Genomic DNA, 20,479 nt, shown 5'->3' on the forward strand with positions numbered 1-20,479 from the left:
TCATTGACCGCAGTTGCAGGTTACTGACCCCTGTCTTAGATCATTGACCGCAGTTGCAGGTTACTGACCCAGGTTACTGACCCCTGTCTTAGATCATTGACCACAGTTCCAGGTTACTGACCCCTGTCTTAGATCATTGACCGCAGTTCCAGGTTATTGACCCCTGTCTTAGATCATTGACCCAACTTCCAGGTTACTGACCCCTGTCTTAGATCATGGCTTTGTGCCGGGTAGCTTTTATTAAATCTACATTGCACATTATCCACACTGAATCATTAGAGGAGAGGCAAAAAAAAAACTAATTAAAATTTTATAGGCTGTTACCTGCTTTAAAAAAAAAATTAATTAACAGAGGCTTATTTCACTTGAATAAGTTCTTTTACCTGAGGATATGACGTAGCGATACAGCGAAATCCACGTGTTTGCTCTTTTAAACTCGTATAACATGTCTCCGTCAGTGTTTCTTTCAGACATTTTTATACAAAGGGCGGGGGGGGGGCACTAAACATTTGGGGGGGGGGGGGCGGAAACTGGTTGAAGTTTATAAGTATATATTGTGTCATCGACCCCAGCATGAAAACAGCTTCCGGTATTTAAATTATTCAGATGTTTTAATGATAATTGGCCGGATGAGGGCTGCCCATTGAAGTTTGGGCACGTTTGTATTAGATGAATGGGACGGACGTAGGCGTCAGTTGTGATGTTGAAACGTTGGGGTACGTTTTTAGCTTTGGTGGAGTAGAGTTGGGATTTGGTGGAGTAGAGGGTTGGGATTTGGTGGAGTAGAGAGTTGGGATTTGGTGGAGTAGAGAGTTGGGATTTGGTGGAGTAGAAAGTGGGGCTTTGGTGGAGTAGAGAGTTGGGATTTGGTGGAGTAGAGTTGGGCGTTGGTGGAGTAGAGAGTTGGGATTTGGTGGAGTAGAGAGTTGGGATTTGGTGGAGTAGAGAGTTGGGATTTGGTGGAGTAGAGAGTGGGGCTTTGGTGGAGTAGAGAGTTGGGATTTGGTGGAGTAGAGTTGGGCGTTGGTGGAGTAGAGAGTTGGGATTTGGTGGAGTAGAGAGTTGGGCTTTGGTGGAGTAGAGAGTTGGGCTTTGGTGGAGTAGAGAGTTGGGATTTGGTGGAGTAGAGAGTGGGGCTTTGGTGGAGTAGAGAGTTGGGATTTGGTGGAGTAGAGAGTTGGGCTTTGGAGTAGAGGGTTGGGATTTGGTCAGAGGCGTACCGAAGGGGGTGGGGATCCCGGGGCGCCGACCTTAGGGGGCGCCGAAATGGGTTGGAAAAACAAATTAAAATCTCATTTTAGCTGCATTTTTGCTTTGTAAATATAAAAATATATGAGGTGGTGCAAATCGAAAATTGAAAGGTTGATCCTGAGGGGGGCGCCAAATTGAGAGTTTGTCCCCGGGCGCCGGGAAGGGTCGCTACGCCTCTGGGTTTGGTGGAGTAGAGAGTTGGGATTGTGTTGAGTAGAGAGTTGGGCTTTAGTGGAGCGCAAAGTATGGTTTTAACGGAGGATAAAGTAGGCTTTAGTGAAGAGCAAAATTTTACATTAGCGAAGAGCAAATTAGGGCTTTAGGGAAGGGCAAATTAGGGTTTTAGTAGATGGCAAAGATGAGTTTTAGTAGCAGGCAAATTATGGCATTGAGGAGGGCAAATTAGGATTTTAGTAGAGGGTAAATATGAGTTTTAGTAGCAGGCAAATTAGGGCTTTAGTGAGGGCAAATTAGGGCTTTAAAGAAGGTTATACATTTGGGCCTGAATGAAGGATAGGCGAGAGCAGCTTCTAACGATGTCGCACCATGAGTAGCGGCCCTATTCTAACCACTGGCCTTCATAGTTGGTGGACATCATAGTCAGATACAAGTAAGCAAATACCGGTGCACGTAAAATATTGTGACTAGACGTCTTTGCCTTTGCTGGAAAATCCAGTGTGTAAAATTCAACAAAGAACTGTGTCCACCGACAAAGGCTGCAAACTGACGATAAAATAAAAATTAACGTCTGCCGCGACTTGCACGAACTGCTGCAGAACAAGATGACCACGCAACAAATACAATGACAAAAATAATCACCCAGCTGAACATTTTCAGCTAGACCACGTGCGCACAAAGCGAGCTTCCCATTGGCTAATAAATAAGGCCGTCGCTAGGATCTTCCTGCAGAAAAAAAAACAATCAGGCAGTGACGTCAGACATGGCTAAATTTGTCTCTTTGTATTTCTATCCTAGCGGCTGAAACCTCAACTATAGCTGCGGCTTTTATCCAAGTACTTAAATTAACGCTACCAAAACCTACGGGTTGATGTGGCTGGGTGGTAGAGCGCACGAATGCATAATTTCATTTTACAAGCAAAAGCTTGTTTACAAAAAACAATTGTTTTCCGTGAGCGGTACTCTAAACTGACTTATACAATCACAAGGTGATTTGTGTTTTATTAAATACCGCGCGGCAGTTTTGCACCTTGTGTGCGGCGCTTACAAGATTTGGGGGAACTTTGCTACTAATCAGGTGAACTCTGCTTCACCTGCCTTATTGACCGTCAGGTCTGAGTGAGTAGTTTTTTTAAACCTATTGAACTACTTAATGTTGCTTCATGGTTATGTCTCGGTATATAGTCAAGGAGATGATTTTCCTAAGAGCTTCAGGTTCGAATACTTATCAAGCCAGGGTTCCTAATTTAGATCGTAAAAATATTACTGAGCAAACTCAGTTCTAATTCAAGTCTAGCATAATTTTATCGAAAGTCGGATTATTAGCCCGGAAACATCTTAGCCGTAGCGACACCACTGGGTAACACAACCAGAGTTTCTTCCATGCATCTCTTCGGGGGGGCGAAGCCCCCCCCGAAAATTTTTTACCGCCCCCCCCCCCGAACGAAATGAAATGTATATAATTTATATAGAAAATATATACTTTTAACAGTGTCCGCCCCCCCGAAGAAAGTTTACCGCCCCCCCCGAAGATTTCAAGTGCCCCCCCGGAGAAAAAAGTCTGGAAGAAACACTGAACACAACACATTAGTTTTAAACAGACAACATATGTGTAGAAATCAATGTTTAATCATATGTATAGATAGTCGAAAAGGTCGGCCTGACCTTATGTCACACTGGTCTCTGAGAATTATTTAACCACATTCAGGGCGGTGGCGATATACACCTCACCCCAGCTAACGTCCTGCTTAGGTCACGTGACGCCCCTAACGTCTGCTAGCTAAACCACTTCCGATGTGTTTTTAAACGGCAAAGTCTTACCAGAAAATAGGACAGACAAGGTCGGACGTTTTTTGTTTTTTCGTCGAGACGGGCAAGGCTAACAACGGCAAACAGTCGAACAAAAAAAAAACTGTTTTAAATGCAGAGCGTTTTCAGGTCCAGCTATTTATAAACAAGCGCGAAAAATGGCGGACACCTCCGTCCAAGACACATAGACATACACACGTACAGACACATGCAGCCACATACACACATACATACAGATAAAAACATATATGGCATGCAGACGAACACACACACACGTTCAGACTCATATCAGTAGCGTAGCGAGGGGGGGGGGGGGGGACATATGTCCCCGGGCTCCGACCTTAGGGGGCGCCAAAATGGGTTGGAAAAATAAATTGTAAGGTTGAGGGGGGTGCAAATCGAAATGTCGAGGGGGTGCAAATCGAAAAGTTTGTCCCCGGGCGCCGGGAAGGGTCGCTACGCCTCTGACTCATATACAGACACAAACACATACTTAGACACTAACATACTTATGCACGCACACACACGTACAGACACACACACACGTACATACACTAATGCAAACGAACACACGCATATACGTACATACTCACATACTCACATACTTACGCACACGCACACATACAGACGCACATAGAGAAGCACACACACATACGTACAGATAAACATAAATAGGGCCTGCAGATGAACACACACACTAACTGACATACACACAAATACAAACAAACACACGAACACATACAGACGCTCACACACATATGTAGGCGCACACTCACACGCAAACAGACTCGCACACAAACGCAAACAGACCCATACTCACACGCACACACACACACATAGACAGACAGACATACACACAGACTAAGAGGCCTGCAGACGTCCTGCCTGTGGTACGTGCCAACTGGATACAGCGAGTGAAAAGAGGGGAGACCACCTTTGGTAAACCTAGCAGAGAACAAGGGCAGACAATCGAATTTCTGGGCTACTCTTGTGCGTGTGTGTGTGTGTGTCTTCGTGTAAGTGTGTGTGCTAGTGTATGTCTATACTTACGTGTGTGTGCGCATGTGTATGTGAGTCTGTGTGTGTTTGTGCGTGCGCATGTTTGTGTGTCTGCGTGTAAGTGTGCGTGCTAGTGTATGTCTGTATGTGTGTGCATGTGTATATGTATATGTGTCTCTCTGAATCTGTGTGTGTGTGCATGCGCGCTCGCGTCTGCTGTACCGTATAAGCGCCAGTCTACATCTAAGAAAGACGAAAAAATACGTGCTACAAAAAAAAAGTTAATTTCGATATTTTTTGTAAAACTATCCACAGCAAAACACATCATTTAAAACAAACAACAACAGCATAATTTTAAAATACGGCGCCGTCATTTGAGGAAATAAGAATATAAACAACAAACGCAAAGCAGGTGCAGCGAATTTCCTAAGTGATCCATATTCTACGCTAACAGCTCTTTCACAGATCACTTAAGCATAACGTCTACTTGACTTCTTTTAAGAACAATATCACAACCCAACTCCATACGTTATTACATTTAACGCCCTCTTCAGCGTTTAATTTTTGTTTTCAGAAGACCAATTTAAAAAAAAATAATAATAAAATAAACCATAATACTCATGTTTAACTTGGGTCACCGTTTTGTGTTAAACCTTCATGTTCATTTTGAACATTTGTAACTTTGTTGCGTTAAACCTCAACAGCTTTTTTTTTTCAAAAAAAAAAAAGAAACGAAATGCATGACCACGTGATTACCGTAATCCTTCCACTTCCGTGTGTCACCAAACGACAGGGGAGATTTTGAAACATGTTTAACACTTCTCCCCTACAACTCTCCCTCTCCCAGCGTCTTAAAACCGTTATTGTCCTTAAACCGTTACTGTCCGTACAACGTTACTGTCGCCAACTCATCACAAAGCCATCGAACTCGAAACCTTTCTCGTACGGGTTAAAAGTGTCAACATTTTAAAAAAAAAACTCCCCTAGCTTAGGTAAACATATTTTCGGAGTAAGTCCAGAAGTGGAGTACTAAACCCAATGTTGTTGACCGTTTCTTGTGTGCGTTTCGGTGCTCGCGACGAGTGTCGTGAATGGCGCGGTGTTTACACGAACCGGGGGTGTACAGAGGGTAGAAAGGTGACTGTGTGCTGTTGTGAGTTGAGCGACTCTTGGCTTTGTTTGTTTACATCAATAAGTCATTTTGGGTTAGCAAATCTTGTACTCGGTAATTATTTCAACAAAAGAAAGTCGTGAATTTTTTTTTAGGGCGAAAAGTAAGATTATGACTCATTTATGTGCAGGTTTTACTGTTAGTAAATGCTTTTTGTGGGGTAGGGGTGTGGGGGATAGCTCCGTCCTATGCATGAGGGATGAGCGGCTGAAACGAAAATGGGAGTTCATGACATGTTTGTAAATACAAGTCTTGAATGAGTTACAATGTACCTGTTCATATGTTGTGGTAATTCTTTATGACTGTTAGGGTTAGTTAAGTCTAGCTTGATTTCTGAGGTGGGTAGCCACGATTAGGCTACATGTAGAACATATCGCTATCTTTTGCTGAGGGTAACATCCAAAGCCTCCCCCCATCCCCCCCCCCCCCCCAGGATGTAGCTAAACAAAACAAACGTCACCGGAAGTAAGCGACGCTGCCTGGGCATTGAGAGGTGTGAAGCTATCTGGGGGGGGGGGGGGGGTCAGTGGCGTAAGCAATTGGTGTGTTAGTCTACGTCTCTGACCTTTGTATGAGACGTAGGGGTGGTGGGGTGGGGGTGGGTATTTAGTCTTCACCACTGACCTTTGTATGAGAAATAGGGCTGGTGGGGTGGGGGTGGGTATTTAGTCTACACCACTGACCTTTGTATGAGAGGTAGGGGTGGTGGGGTGGGTGTGGGTATTTAGTCTACACCACTGACCTTTGTATGAGAAGTAAGGGTGGTGGGGTGGGGGTTGGTGGGTATTTAGTCTACACCACTGAACTTTGTATGAGAAGTAGGGCTGGTGGGGTGGGGGATGGGGTGCTACATTATGAAGATGGATACGCGTGTTCGTAGTGTGGGTCAGGGGTCAGGAAGTGCTCAACTAGAGAGGGCAAGGTACATGCCACCAGAGGCGTAGCGACCCTACCCGGCGCCCGGGGACAAACTTTTCGATTTGCACCCCCCCCCTCGAACTTTTCATTTGCCCCCCCCCCCCCCCTCAAACTTTCGATTTGCACCCCCCCCCTCGAACTTTTCATTTATACCCCCCCCCTCAAACTTTCAATTTGGCGCGCCCCCCTAAGGTCGGCGCACGGGGACATATGTCGTCCCCCCACCCGTCCCCCTCGCTACGCCTCTGTATGCCACAAGAACACAGGTGTAATTCTATCACAGTGGATCTTACATCCTACCTGCAGAGTTAGTGGTCGTCCAGAACTGACGCCTCCTTCCCTCCTTTTTGTTTTTGCTGATTCTTTAACACCCATCCCCCACGATTCCTAATCGTCACACATCATCACTTAATAAGTCGAAACCCCACCACCTCCAAGCGCGTGAGGTCATCTATGGACGTCCCTTAACTGCATACTTTATAAAGGTGTTAAGCAATATGTTAATGACTACTAATCAAGTCTGGTTATTTAATTGCGTTGTATAAAATCAACCTTGGCATACCTGTCAAAGTTACATCTACGAATGATAGGATAGTTTTTAACATTGTGTAATCTATAATTACTGGGCTCACTTAAAATAGCTGCACATAATCAAATCCGACAACTGCAAACCCGAAAGTCTCGAGGTCAGATCCCGGGTTCGAGTCCACCCAGCTCTGATGGGTACCCGACTCGGTAAAGGCAGCTGGGCATAATGCTGACCACACTTTTTCTTCATATCTTTATATACCGAGACCACACAAACATGTGATATCTAGTTTATGTGCCCCATAGACAGCCGATTTCGAAAGGGTAACTGTTTTTTAAATATTTATTTAGCTTTTTTTTACGATTTGATTCTCTCAAGTTACACACTTATTGTCGCATCCAATATCCCAGACATTGGTTGAACTACCCGTAAAGCCTGTGTCAATCGTAACGTTACACCAAAACACCATACAAAGGGTTACACAACATGGCCACGAGGGGGCGTTGCCAGTTTACACAAAGACACCGTGCCACAAAGGGTTAACTCAACAACAAAAGGCGATACTCTCCACTCTCTCAGATCAAGACTTAAGGGCTGATGGTGTTGGGGGGGGGGGGGGAAGGGCAGGAAAACTTGTTTTAACGTGGAGGGTTAGGTCAATCTTTAGTGGCGTTGTGTGTATCTACGTGTATGTGGTGGCGGCGTGGTCAAATGGTAGAGCTTACGTCTGCTAACCCGAGTTCGAATCCCGGGCTCGAGTCTGTAAGACGTCCCTGAGTCTACCCAGCTCCGATTAATACCCAGCTCACGTTAGGAAAACAAAAGCAGCCACACTATCGCTTTGAAGCAGACGAACTCTACTTCATCTGCCCCATGTGAGTTAAGCATGAGCGGGAAAAGAAGCTGATGTATAATGATATGGAGGTATTTAGAAGTAATTTGTGCAGATATCAGCAGATGTCCAGAGGCCAGATATGGGACGAGCGCAGTAAAACAATATGTAGAATAGCTATATTTTCAAATATCAAATCATACTTTTAAGTCTTTTTTTCAAGTGAGAAACAAACCCTTTAAAAAAAATAATACATACGTTTTTTCTTAAGTGCTACGCATTCAGGTAACATGGCTTTACATAGCACTGTACTAAGGAGAATGTAGTTGCGTCCTTTAAGTTTTGTTGCTAGCCCCTTATCACCTCCTCCTCCACCTATGTTCCTTCTAAGCTGCGTGGTTTCGCGGCCGCACAGTCGTTTTGAACCTACCGCGCAGTCATTTTGTAAAATACTTGTATTCTTGTATAAGACGTTCAGAACACCGCGCACACAAAAATACACAGCTCACTAGCCCATATAGGGACCCCCCCCCCCCCCCACACACACCATCCCTCCCTTCATCAAATAATTCTATTCGAGACATGGGCACGTGGATTACTTCCTCCCCTACCCCCCCCCCCCCTCACACACAACTATTAAAACATACCGGGGAAAACATACCGGGGGAAGGCAGGATCTCTTCTCTGTCCACTCTGGTCAAACTTGGTCTATTGACAGCCTGCCCTGCCCCCTATGGCAACTAACAAGTCCGATCGGGCAACACTGTCAAGGTCAAGGCTGCAACAATAAAGGGCAGTGACCATTACTGTAGGAGGCGTGAGGCATTGTATTGTAGAGTGGGGGGGGGGGGGTAATTTTTTTTTTTAGACCGCCGACATGACCTACATTAGCAGACGATCTGGTTTAGCTCGCATCACACGGCTGCCGGCTGCCGGTTCCGTCAAGTTGAAACAAAAAAAAAGTTCAAAGTTCAAACAGAGGCAACCTGTCAACTGGGGGGGGGGGGGGGGGGGAGGTGTGATACCAGGAGGTGACGTCAAGGTGTCAACAACCAACTAACTAGGACGCTGCAGGTTACTCAACCACGGCTCATGTGCTGAGGCTTATAGCTACCTAAAACCTGCACACAATTTACGGCTGATGTGCTGACTCCGATGGCTACCTAAAACCTACACAAATGACGCAAATAACTACAAAATGCAGGACGGCGTGGCCTAGCAGTAGAGCGCTAGCCTGCAAAGCCGAAAGTCTTGAGTTCGAATCCGGTACCCAGCTCTAAGGGGTACCTAGCTCACGTCAAGAAACAAGCGGCTGATCAAAGTGAACTATACTTCATCTGCGCCATGTGTTTTATGGGCACTAATGCGGAAAAAATATGATGAGATTATGAACTACCGAATACAGAATCAAATAACAACGATGCACTGATGCTAATCACTATGCATTAACGCCATTATCTACCAATCATTGTTTCCCAATAACTAAGTAACACTGATGCAAATTTCAACGCATCCACCCCAACAGCTACCTGAATAACTACACACAGTTCACACCAATAACTACCAAATAGTAAAAGATTGATGCATTGACGGTAATAACTACGACCCATAGACTCAATAACAACAATGAACGGTTGCCAATTACGACAAACTGACAGTAGCATCTACAAATCATTGCCTCTATTAACTACGGCACAATGACTTCATAAAAAACGACGCACTAACCCCAATACCACGGACGTAGTATTTAGACATCTTCACCAATAACTACCAGATAGTGACTCCAAATAGTAATAATTGATGCATTGACGGTAATAACTACGACCCATAGACTCAATAACAACGATGAACTGTTGCCAATTACGACAAACTGACAGTAGCATCTACAAATCATTGCCTCTATTAACTACGGCACAATGACTTCATAAAAAAACGACGCACTAACCCCAATACCACGGACGTAGTATTTAGGGTAAACGGAAAAAAAAGTCACAGGAAAAAAAACACAGAAAAAAAGTCACAGTTTTGCTAGGAAAAAAAGTCACAGAAAAAAAGTCACAGTGGAAAAATTTTATCGGAAAAAAAGTCACAGAAATAAAGTCACAGAAAAAAAGTCACAAAATTTTTTTTAGAAATATTTTGATTTATTTGTTAAGAATTGTAAAATTGTGTATGTTTATTGTTGTGGGTTGTATTTTTTGATGGCATAAATTATTTATAGACGTTAAAAGCATTATGGTTTATAAACAATTGTAAGTAAAAATACTCTTAGATAATTTACACAACAACCTCAACTTTTGTTACGCATTTAGTTTAATACGCTGTAGAAAAGTTAATTATAAAAGAAATTTAGGCTAATTTGGCCGTAGCGTATTCTCTGGTTGGCCTCTCCTCAGTAGGCATTGTCCGAACATATTTTGTGTTTTTGACGTTATGCGTCAATGACCGCCTTTAAACCCTTGTCGCTTTCTGTTTTAATCCTAAGTTTTGTTATGTAATGAGCGTGATAAATGTGGGCAGTAAAGGTGGTTGAACTAAACATAACTATTGTTGCCATGAGTTGAGGGCAGCAAGTCAGAAGAACTTACTATTTCTCGGTAATTTAATGTTAGTATTAAAAAAAAAAACACGATGAAAACCGTGGACTTTGGAGCATTCTATTAAATGCTACTAATCTTAAGTTTAACATAATTAACATCTACATACTTCATACTAAGTATTTTTAGATAATTATAAAAATTACCATGCGTATACAGCCTACACACATTACATTACACTTAATTAATCCTAAGTTAATTTGCACTCTCTAAATATTTAATACATAAAAGTATTAACAAATATCATGCAAATATATATTTGTGACTTTTTTTCCTGTGACTTTTTTTTCCTGTGACTTTTTTTCCTGTGACTTTTTTTCTGTGTTTTTTTTTCCTGTGTTTTTTTTTCCTGTGACTTTTTTTCCTACAATCGTATTTAGACATCTTCACCCCCCCCCCCCCCCCCCCCCCTCCAATCGATGGTTGTTCTGATTTATTTATAAAGCTTTCTATTACCTCCCCTTATCATTTCACCGTGGCCCATCTTGCCAGGATAGCCTCGCGAACTTCTCTCTGAAAAACCTGGACAAGTAAATCCAATGTTTGTTTAGCTTGACCTCTAGACGCTTTGTTCACGTGCTCCAGCTGTCTGGACCTCAGACACGCCACGGCCTGCCCGCCACGTGTTGTTTTTGTTGGTGCTCGACTACACGCTTGACCAATCACCCGTGGCCACTCAATGGTCCACTTGGCCACAGTTAGGGCCTATTGTCTGCGCCGATCAACACCATAGAGTGATATATAGCTCAGACTTAATGCTGGCGCCCATACCATGTAATCATTACAACGACATAGTTAGCATCAACGTTGTTATAATTTCAAAACACAATAGAACTTAATCATTCTATACAAGTACATTTCTCCGTCAAATTTATTATCTTCTTCAACAAAGATCAACATAGTAGACGGTCGTATCCACATTTGCAACCTCCTATATACCTTCGAACTTGAATAGCTAGTAATAGCAACCTTGCAAAGCTTATACTTGAAGCTAGACACGAGTAAACAAAATCTAGGATTTCTTTATTAAGTTGTGCCTGTCGACTAGTTATGCACCATTTAGTCGTAGGTTCCGATTTCAGCCTACTTTTCTTCTTGGATTTGCTTCCATAGCCTTTGTCCAACCAAGAACAAACTAAAGACATCAGTTGTGTGATTTTGGAATTGTCTCTCCTAGAAGAGCTGCTGTCCCTAGCTATCGGGCCTCATCTGCCCGAGGGTTCGAACTTTAAAAAAAATTTAGCAACCATGAGCTTTGTCGACTCGACCACCCTACGTGATTGTCTATCAGGATCTATTCCCCCTCCCCCCCCCCTGCTATGCACCCCCCCCCCCTTCCATCCAACACACTCCAAATATATCTTTTTTTATTGGGCGTCAGTCCTTATCTCCAATCAAACATAATCTACGTCACAAGGCTTAAGCTGGTGGGAGTCAAAAGCTACAGCCTGCGCTGTGTATCGTATCGTGCTCCTATAATGACAACACAGTGTACCGCTAGAATTATTGACGTGCGTAAACACGGCGAACAAAATATTCGCGGTTGCGTAAACCCGCGACAGGTGCGAAATAATTTAACCCTCTAGTATCTACACATATGACATCTGTTGGAAAATTGCGATACGGCGGTTAAATTTCACGCATGCGCATTGAAATTTAACCCGCGTTTGAAACCTTTCGTCGCCTACTCAATTCACCCTCTACTTAATTCAACACACTCGATCGCAGTCAGCTTAATATTATTGCGAAACAGCATAATTGTAATTAATTGATGCCGAGTTGATTAATTTCCCCTCACAAAGTACGTATATTTACTTGTCAACTCCAAACAATATTTACGCCTGCGACAACTAGCAGACGTAACCAACCAAACTTGTTCCCGTCGTAACATACTGATCGTGACAACTCTCCCCCCCCCCCCCCCCCCCCCCCACCCCCACGACCCCTCGCCTCAGCTATATGTTGCAACTAACCAAACCGATCGCAGTCGTGTATTAAGTGTAAAAATAGGTCAGCCATTAGAAAATTAGTTTGCTTCTCTTTGTGGGTGTTTGTTTCGTTTCACGTCAACCTACGCCTGCATTTCGACATATCCAGTTCGTGGTTTGAGCTGATCTACACGCGATTTGTTTTGTCGTGGTGGCTTTGTTTTTTAAAAAAACTTACACGCTCGGAACCGAAACGAAACCTAGGATGTGGAAACAACCGAAAATCCCCGGTAGAAGTTGGACATTTCTTAACCAGAAACTGAATCCTACGTGTTTTTTCTGGGTAACTTAAACCTGGATGCTTTTTTTTCCCATTAGGACTTTTCTCGACTACTTTGTTACAAAACTTCCTCGATAATTCAACCACCAAAAATTTTGCAAGATTTGTTTTTGTTATGGAGGACCAAAAACGTGTATGCATCGTTAGTTTATTTTAACGTGGGTGGTTAAGCGTGGGTTGATGCATTTTGATTTGTTATTGCATTGTGGGAAACATATTTTAATTCAAATCTTCAATAGTTGAGGGTTTTTTTTTTTGTAGTTGAAACAAAGCTTTATAGTACAAAGCATAAGCAACGCAGGAGAATCTGCATAAAAGACTACTGCTCAAAGTGTCGCAGTTTTGTCCAATCAGGAGTAGCGTGCAAACCTGCTATCGATCCATACGTGCGGCCTCAGATCTCCAACCCAGCAACAATGCAGTACCTAGCCGACAAAGGTCTTGTCTTTCTTGTTCACATTAACGGAAACGATTAATCACATTTGCATCTCAGTTAAGTAATTAAGCGATGCACGGATGTCTCCGAGATTTTAATTATTCATTACAGACTGCATGAACAGTGTATGAGCAAAAGTGCATTTAGTTAAGCACGCATTTAACTTACAAAAAATTTAATCTGCATTGCATAGATATCAAACTGTTACGCGCGCGATTTTAAAAAGTTGAATTTAAAACGGAAAATTAAAAAGCCCACGTAAATTCTAATGTTTAAATGGCAAGCGACTTGTCTAAACTTGTTGGTCGCGAGGCGATTCTACGTGCAGTAGGGACCTGCTTTGTACGGAGACTCGAACAAGGAAAAGCATCGCGTTCTTTATCTCTGTATAGCACAAAGAGTCGCCGGAGCACAAAGCCCCCGTCGGTCCTCCCCGTACACTTGCCCAGGCATGAACCTCAGCCAGAGTGACCTCTTTCCCCCATTTTTCTAGGTCACAGCTGATCATCGATCGTCCGTATCTACCCACCACTCGGCTCTTTGTTGTACCAACCGTCACATAGGTGCGCGGGTTGCTTTCTCTTCGCTTTTGCAACATCCAGCATTTAAACCATCACTTCAATGAAAATTATAAGCATGTCCGTTTAACAATTTAAACTTGCTATATCCTGGACAACTCTATCCAGGCGAAATAAATAAATAAATAAAACAAACTACCAGCGAGCGGGGCGGAGTGAACGTGACCTACTTTCACGCCACCGACTTTGTCGTCGCGCAGTGGTGGAGGTTTCGTCTCCAGCCAATCAGAATCGTCCGACATCGCGAGCCCGTCTCGCGGGGGTATAAAATGCCCACGTCACCTTCAAACAAAGCTAAATCTGGTTTGGATCGCTAGAGTGGTGAACTTTGGTTCGTAGAATCAGTGGAATTTACGTGTTTGAAGTCTTTATTGGAGTATTATTTTGTGTGCTATTTCTTGTTGCAACGTCGTCGTTCATCATGTACACCGAGACACAGATTCAGTGCGCACTTTGCATGTCTGCGGATATCTCTTTGAGCAAACTTAGCGAGGATTTAGGCGAGCAGAGCGATCCAACTGGAGAAAAAACACAAAAGTGAGTACAACTTGCATTTCTATGCAACATTTATTATAGATCTGTTACAAAGCCTAGATTCTAGTAGTATTTATGTGGTCTATTTAGTTACTTAAATTGCAGAAAGTTGCATCTGCATATCTTCTTGCACGAACATTCTAGTGATGTTTGAAAATGCTATGAGTGCCTTTGCACTTTTACTGATAGCTGCATTAAAAATAGATTCACCCATACTGAAACGCAACGTGATGGCAAAATTAGGGCATTGCGTATGCTGCTGTCCCATGACATGGTGGAATAGTATTTGACAAGTGGGTTCAAAGTATTATCATCTACGACTAGACTTACGTAATGCGCATCTTGCTAAAACTTTAAAACATTTTTGCAACTTCAAAACTATTAGAAGAGAGACCAACGCTTATATTTATTTGTTAGTTTTATTGCAAGTGTTTGTGTTTTTGCACGATATGATACAACGCAGTTCATGCAAAAAAGATCGACATTTTTTTCCCCCGTGAGTGGAAAAAATTGTGGCTCAAACGTCCACGTGGACCCACCCATTAACTCCTCCCACGGTTGCTATTTTTAGCTCAACTTCTCGCGCAATACCATCCCGCCCAGTAAGGTCAACGTCGCTAGCGGGGGTGGCTCTCGGTTGGTGAAATTTAAGGATGCCAGTAAACAACGCCTTTTTGTTGCCGATATTGCAATATGTTGCCACATTGGAAACTTAATGAGCAGGCAATATTTGTTTTTTAACTTTCAAAAAGTTTAGAGGTGTAAAGTTCAGTTGAGACCAATCAAGACCTAAACCTAGATCTACTTTTCATTCGCATATTGCTGAATGTTATCGAATTCTGATGTAGGCCTGATTTAATAACATTGCACGCACATACCAATATTGATTCTACGTTGTAATCTAGATCTTAGATGTAGATAAGTTTTAACTCATAAATTTTTAAGGAAAAAAGTTATTTCCCTTCGTACGCAGTCTGCTAGTTCTACCTGTTTCCACCCTAATCTAGTACCCTCATCCACACCTTATTTCCTCCACCCGAGTTTGTACCGTCTGCTCCGCTTGGGTGAAGGTTAGCAACCGTGAGACAGGGCGAGTCATTGGGGGAAAACAGACGGGGAGTGTCGCTCTTGTATAATAGGGGGTAGAAAGTGAGTCATTCAGTGCAACTTACGATGTTGATGAATCAGCGATGGTACGACTCATCTCCCCATCAGATATTGACATCTTGTATTTGTTTGTTTTTTATACATATTTTTTATAGCTATTTTTACTAAATTCTTTATTTATTTTCTTTCTCCAGAACGTGGTTGACTATCAGTGAAGCATTGGCCATCACATTAAAGCAGGCTTTGCAGCAGAAGAGAGTTACAATGGGCGTGCACGATTGTGCAAAATTACTTAGATGGTAAGTTTAAATTCTTTAAAAAAATATTAGCTACAATTTGCATTCTTATTCTCATTGTAAGTTTTATTTTTATAATATTTAATCTTTAATGCAATTTTGTTTTGAATTATGCATCTTTAATAAATTTTGTTTCTTTTTTTTTAAACAGCTCTCCTAATAGAGTAATGATGTGTGTCTTACCTGAACTGACCACTGATGATTTGTCCATGCACATCCATCATACCTTGGTCAAATCTTTCTGCTGGGAGCATGAAATTAAACTTTTAATGGTAAGCTGCACTTCTCATTTAACTCACTTGTATATGTTTAAACTATACACTTAATGGCTACGATTTACTATAATTTTAGCACTTCATATATTATTGTTAACAAGTTTATTTTATTTTGCAATGTTATCTTATAAAAAACAAGTGTTTAATTTGTTTTGTTATTTAATTTTGCAGGTTAAAAATGAGCAATGCCTTCTGGACCTGGTCAAGGGCTGCCCAGAACACGCTAACGCCACGGAGAAATCAGTTTCTTGCCTTATGATTGAGTACCCTCTTGATGGCAACAGTGAAGCCGACACTTTTGTTATTGGATACCACGACACAATCATGTACAGCGACATATTCCCCAAGCCAGTGATACAGTTACCAGAATGAACTATGTGTAGACTTTAAAAGTATCATGACCCATACTCGCTTTATCAACAAAGCGGAAACAAAGTCATGGAAGGTTCGCCACCACACATGGTCAACACTTCATGGTGTGGCTGGGGACACTGACCACCTTCATCAGCCCAGATGATGCCTGACAGCAAACTGCGTCGCCACTGATGCCTCACGTCTACAGGAGGCCCCAGTCTAAACTGGTTCGAATCTATTCATGCATACGAAAAATGCATTTATCAAACCCACATCTACCTGCCTCAAGGTGTACAACCTAGTTTCACTTCTGGTTTCAAATTTTGAAGTATCCAGGAACTAAACGCATCCAGCACTATCAAGACCGGATAATAAGTTCCGCACGTGCCCGGATTTAAACGATCCATTATAATTTTTTTTTTTTTTTTTTTAAGTTAAAATTTAAAACTGCTTGGACTCTATAGCTTTGCTTGACACTGTGTACACTTGGATTTTTACTAAACATTTAATTCAATGCTTTAATTATAAGTTGCACATCAAAGGTATCTTGTGGGAGTAGCATGTGAACCTTGGGTTCAGTTATAAAAAAAGAAACTAAGATGAACTTTTATTTACAAATTTTTGTATACTCTTTTTAGCTAAGACTTAAGTATATTGATGGCTACAAGTTTTATTACTTAAAAATATCAAATATTATTTTGCTCTAGATGCTAAAATAATATTAAGGTCTGTTTAAAACCATGAATTTTGTTAAGAGTTAATTTTTTTTCCATATTGCAAGTGTGGGTTGCTGTTAAATTTATTCCATATATTGCAACATTTTAGGTTTAAAAATCATGTATTACTAATTGCATTGTGTATGTCTCATCCTATTTTGTAGCTGCTAATTATTTTTATCATGTTTATTTACAATAAAATTTGTAATGAAAAAAATCTGCTTCTTTTGTTGTGATTCAGATTTGTTGTTTGAGTGTTAGATCTATAATTTCAATGGCAAATAATTTACCTGAGGTAAAGAAGCTTCAATGTGGCGTTACAATAAAAAAATAATCGACTAAAGCAGTTACGTCTCGTCTGCTCTGTACCATATCTGGCTTATTATAAATAAAGCAATTGATACAAATTAATGTGTTTCAATTTAGAATATAGCGTAATTGGGCATAGCAAATGCTTTCATAAAAATGAATTCATCCATTTATCAAAAGAACACATTTTAAAAACAAATGCGACACATCTACTGTGTCAGACAGTATTTGTACGTTTTAGTTTTGGACAAAGACATTTTATTTTTTAAAATAATTTCTTGTCGAACTTGGCCCTTCTTATACAAGGGAGGTAACTGAGAAATATATATGGAATACTAAGCAATCAAGTATCTGCCCTTGTTTTGCTGAAGCTTTCAATTGAGACAAGTATATAAAGATAAAAAAAAATCTTGCTAAATAAGAGGACTCTGTTAAATAAAAAAAAATCACTAAAACGAAAACTTCTAGTATTTATAAATAAACAAGAAACGGAAACTGTCATAATTTTAATTTTAAGTTATTTAATTTTTTAATTTTAAGTTATTTAATTTTTTAATTTAAGTTATACTGGTAGTAACTGTTGGGTTTGGTTAAAAAAAAAGTCGCACACTTTAACACAGACAGTCTGCAAAAATTAAACAATGCAAAACCATACAATTAAAAAAACTTTAATTTTCAATTCCAAAGAAACAAATATTATAACAAACATCAACAGAAAGAAAAACATAATTATGTCAAAAATAGTTCTTAAGGTAATTATGTTTTTAAAAATGTGGGCTAATTAACATTAAACTTGAATAATATATTAAAGGCACTCTTGCTTTTAAAAAGTTTCATTTTAAGCCAATAAGAAAGAGAAAATGTAAACTGGTATTAAAATGTTGCTTATAAAAACTAGACTAGTAGAGATTAAGAAACAACAATCCCTATATTATATAACAGTGACACTATACACAACACAAAAAGAATGTACAAATCACATTTGCTAGTGAGCTTTAAGACCCAATGTCTTTCATGAGCAAATATAATTACTTCGTGCGTCGATTATAAAAATTTAATGACACAAAAAAATTTGTTGAAGAGATATTAAAGGGACATAACTACAATTGAAACTTTAAAATTCCAATGTAAGGGAGGCAATAAAAGAAAAAGGAAATTTATCAACAATTATCCCAGTTACTGCCCATGATAAATTTATATTGAGATGGTGCAACGGTTTAGTTGTTTTTGTTGCTCCAAATTTGATTTAAGAGCCTAGAAATTTACAATATAAAGAATAGAAATTATAATTATATATAATCAATTAGTCAGAGGCAAACCTATTAAAGTATTAATCAAAGCGCTGGTTCTTAACCTTCTGGAGGTACCAAACTCCACCAGTTTGATGTTCACTAACTAAACCCCTTTTCTCTATGATCGAAACTAACCAAATCAGATTGAGAATCATGAGTCATGTGTGTGACTTGAGCTCCAACAAAACCCTGATACTGACTCACCAGATTCCCAACAGGTTGGGAACCACTGAGTTATAGCAAACCGTCTATCATGTCTATCAAACCGTCCTCATGTTTAGCCTGTGTGTGCTAACAGTGTTTCTTACAGACCCTTTTCTCCGGGGGGGGGGGGGGGGGGGGGGGGGGGCCGCAGACGGACACTGTCAAAAGTATATATTTTCTATATAAATTCCATTTCGTTCGGGAGGGGGGGGGGTAGACTTTCTTTAGGGGGGACCCCGAAGTGATGCCTGGAAGAAACTCTGTATGCTAACATTAAAAATCTAAGTTATTAAGTAAAATAGTTCTGAAAATAGTAATCAATCCTATGTATACTTTTGTTATATACTGTCAATTAAAAGTAGCATAATTCATCACAAACCTTATATAAATAATAGCATAACTAATCTGAACATGATTAATTTTAAAAATTGTTAATAACAGAAAATTATTGGCAAAGGTATCACTCCAATCGCCTAGAGCATGTATTACTTGACTTAAAACATGACTGGATGTGAATGTTGAAGATGGAAGCAGAGCAATAGCTAGGTTGCAAGTAAATATACATTTGAGCATAAATTCATATAATAGTTTGCCGAGATGCCAAATAAAACAGGTATGATTGTAAAAAGCATCACCGGCTTTAGAAAAATAAAAATAACTTCCCAACAGAAAAGGTACACACAAATTTTTGATGAGTAATCTGTAGAGAAAAAAAGTTTTGTGATTGATCAAACATTCAGACAAATTGTATTCAATGATCTTAACATTTAAAAAAACAAACATGCATTTTATTTGCTATTGTGGAAATTTTTTTTTAAGAAAAGAAATTGCAAAATAAATATCAAACTTATTTTAAGAGAAGAAATTAATTTAAAGAATAAAATTTTAATTACATTTAATTACATTGAAGAAGTGGCTTATATCAAGTCTGGAACAAGTTTTTGAAAGAACGCAAATTACAAAAATTCAAAGGTTTAATAATTAATTGTAATATACAAACTCGAGAGTGGAATTATAAAGTACTTACATAGTAAATACATCCAAATTTTTGTAAAATATTTATTTTACATCTTCTGCCCAGCATACAACACAGAAAAATCTCCAGAAAAAAATTTAACATGATTTTAAATAAAACAACCAGCTGAATAGTTTGATTTATGATTATGGTTCTCCCTTTACTAACCCAAATTTTAAATTCTTGTAGCATTTATGTACAGTTTAAAGTATTATTTCTTTGCTAGGCAAACCATTCAAAGAAACATTTCCCAGTAAAGAAATGTTTTCTCATAGAGGTAATAGCTTTATCTGAAGCTATGTTTATAGAAATAGCAAACACAGGGCACTAAAGAGATGATAAAATAACAGTACAAACTGAGCAAGCCAAATCTTTGGAATGCTTGAAACTCCATCAAATGAATTATTGTCACACTTTATCTGAATACACAAGAGATTTTCAATCCTACCTCAAGATTTAAAAAAAAAATAGAAATAAAAAGATTTAAGAAAATAAAAATATTTACAATATATAAGTCTGTAAAATTGCTAAAAATGATCACAAATACAGACTTTAAAAGATCCAAGATAATCCCCCTGAGAGAGAAAACCATTTCTACATAGACAACGGACAGCTTTTTTTTTTTTTTTACAATAAAAGTTAAATGTAAATAATGACTCCTCTAACCTTAAACAAACATCACTAAAATATATTAAGCTTTTTAGTGAAAATCATACTTTTGCATCCAGTCCATGTTTTTAAGTTTAAGAAAACTATAATAGGCTCAAAAAGCTGGTTTCAAATGGTTGTTGCCAGAAAGCATATTTTTTCAA

The 20,479-nt window shown here is 39.9% G+C and overlaps 1 protein-coding gene across 1 annotated transcript; it reads left to right on the forward strand.

Moving 5' to 3' along the window:
- The first annotated feature begins 13,849 nt into the window (after nucleotides 1-13,849).
- Nucleotides 13,850-17,050, forward strand: LOC131931995 (growth arrest and DNA damage-inducible protein GADD45 beta-like). Its single transcript, XM_059288842.1, has 4 exons — nucleotides 13,850-14,102; nucleotides 15,401-15,505; nucleotides 15,654-15,774; nucleotides 15,949-17,050. The coding sequence occupies exons 1-4, from the start codon at nucleotides 13,987-13,989 to the stop codon at nucleotides 16,147-16,149; spliced, it is 543 nt and encodes a 180-aa protein (XP_059144825.1). The 5' UTR covers nucleotides 13,850-13,986; the 3' UTR covers nucleotides 16,150-17,050.
- Nucleotides 17,051-20,479: the final 3,429 nt, after the last annotated feature.

Source organism: Physella acuta, unplaced genomic scaffold, assembly GCF_028476545.2.
Source record: "Physella acuta isolate Inbredline_101_S28 unplaced genomic scaffold, ASM2847654v3 ptg002069l, whole genome shotgun sequence".
Classification (NCBI taxonomy): Eukaryota; Metazoa; Mollusca; class Gastropoda; family Physidae; genus Physella; species Physella acuta.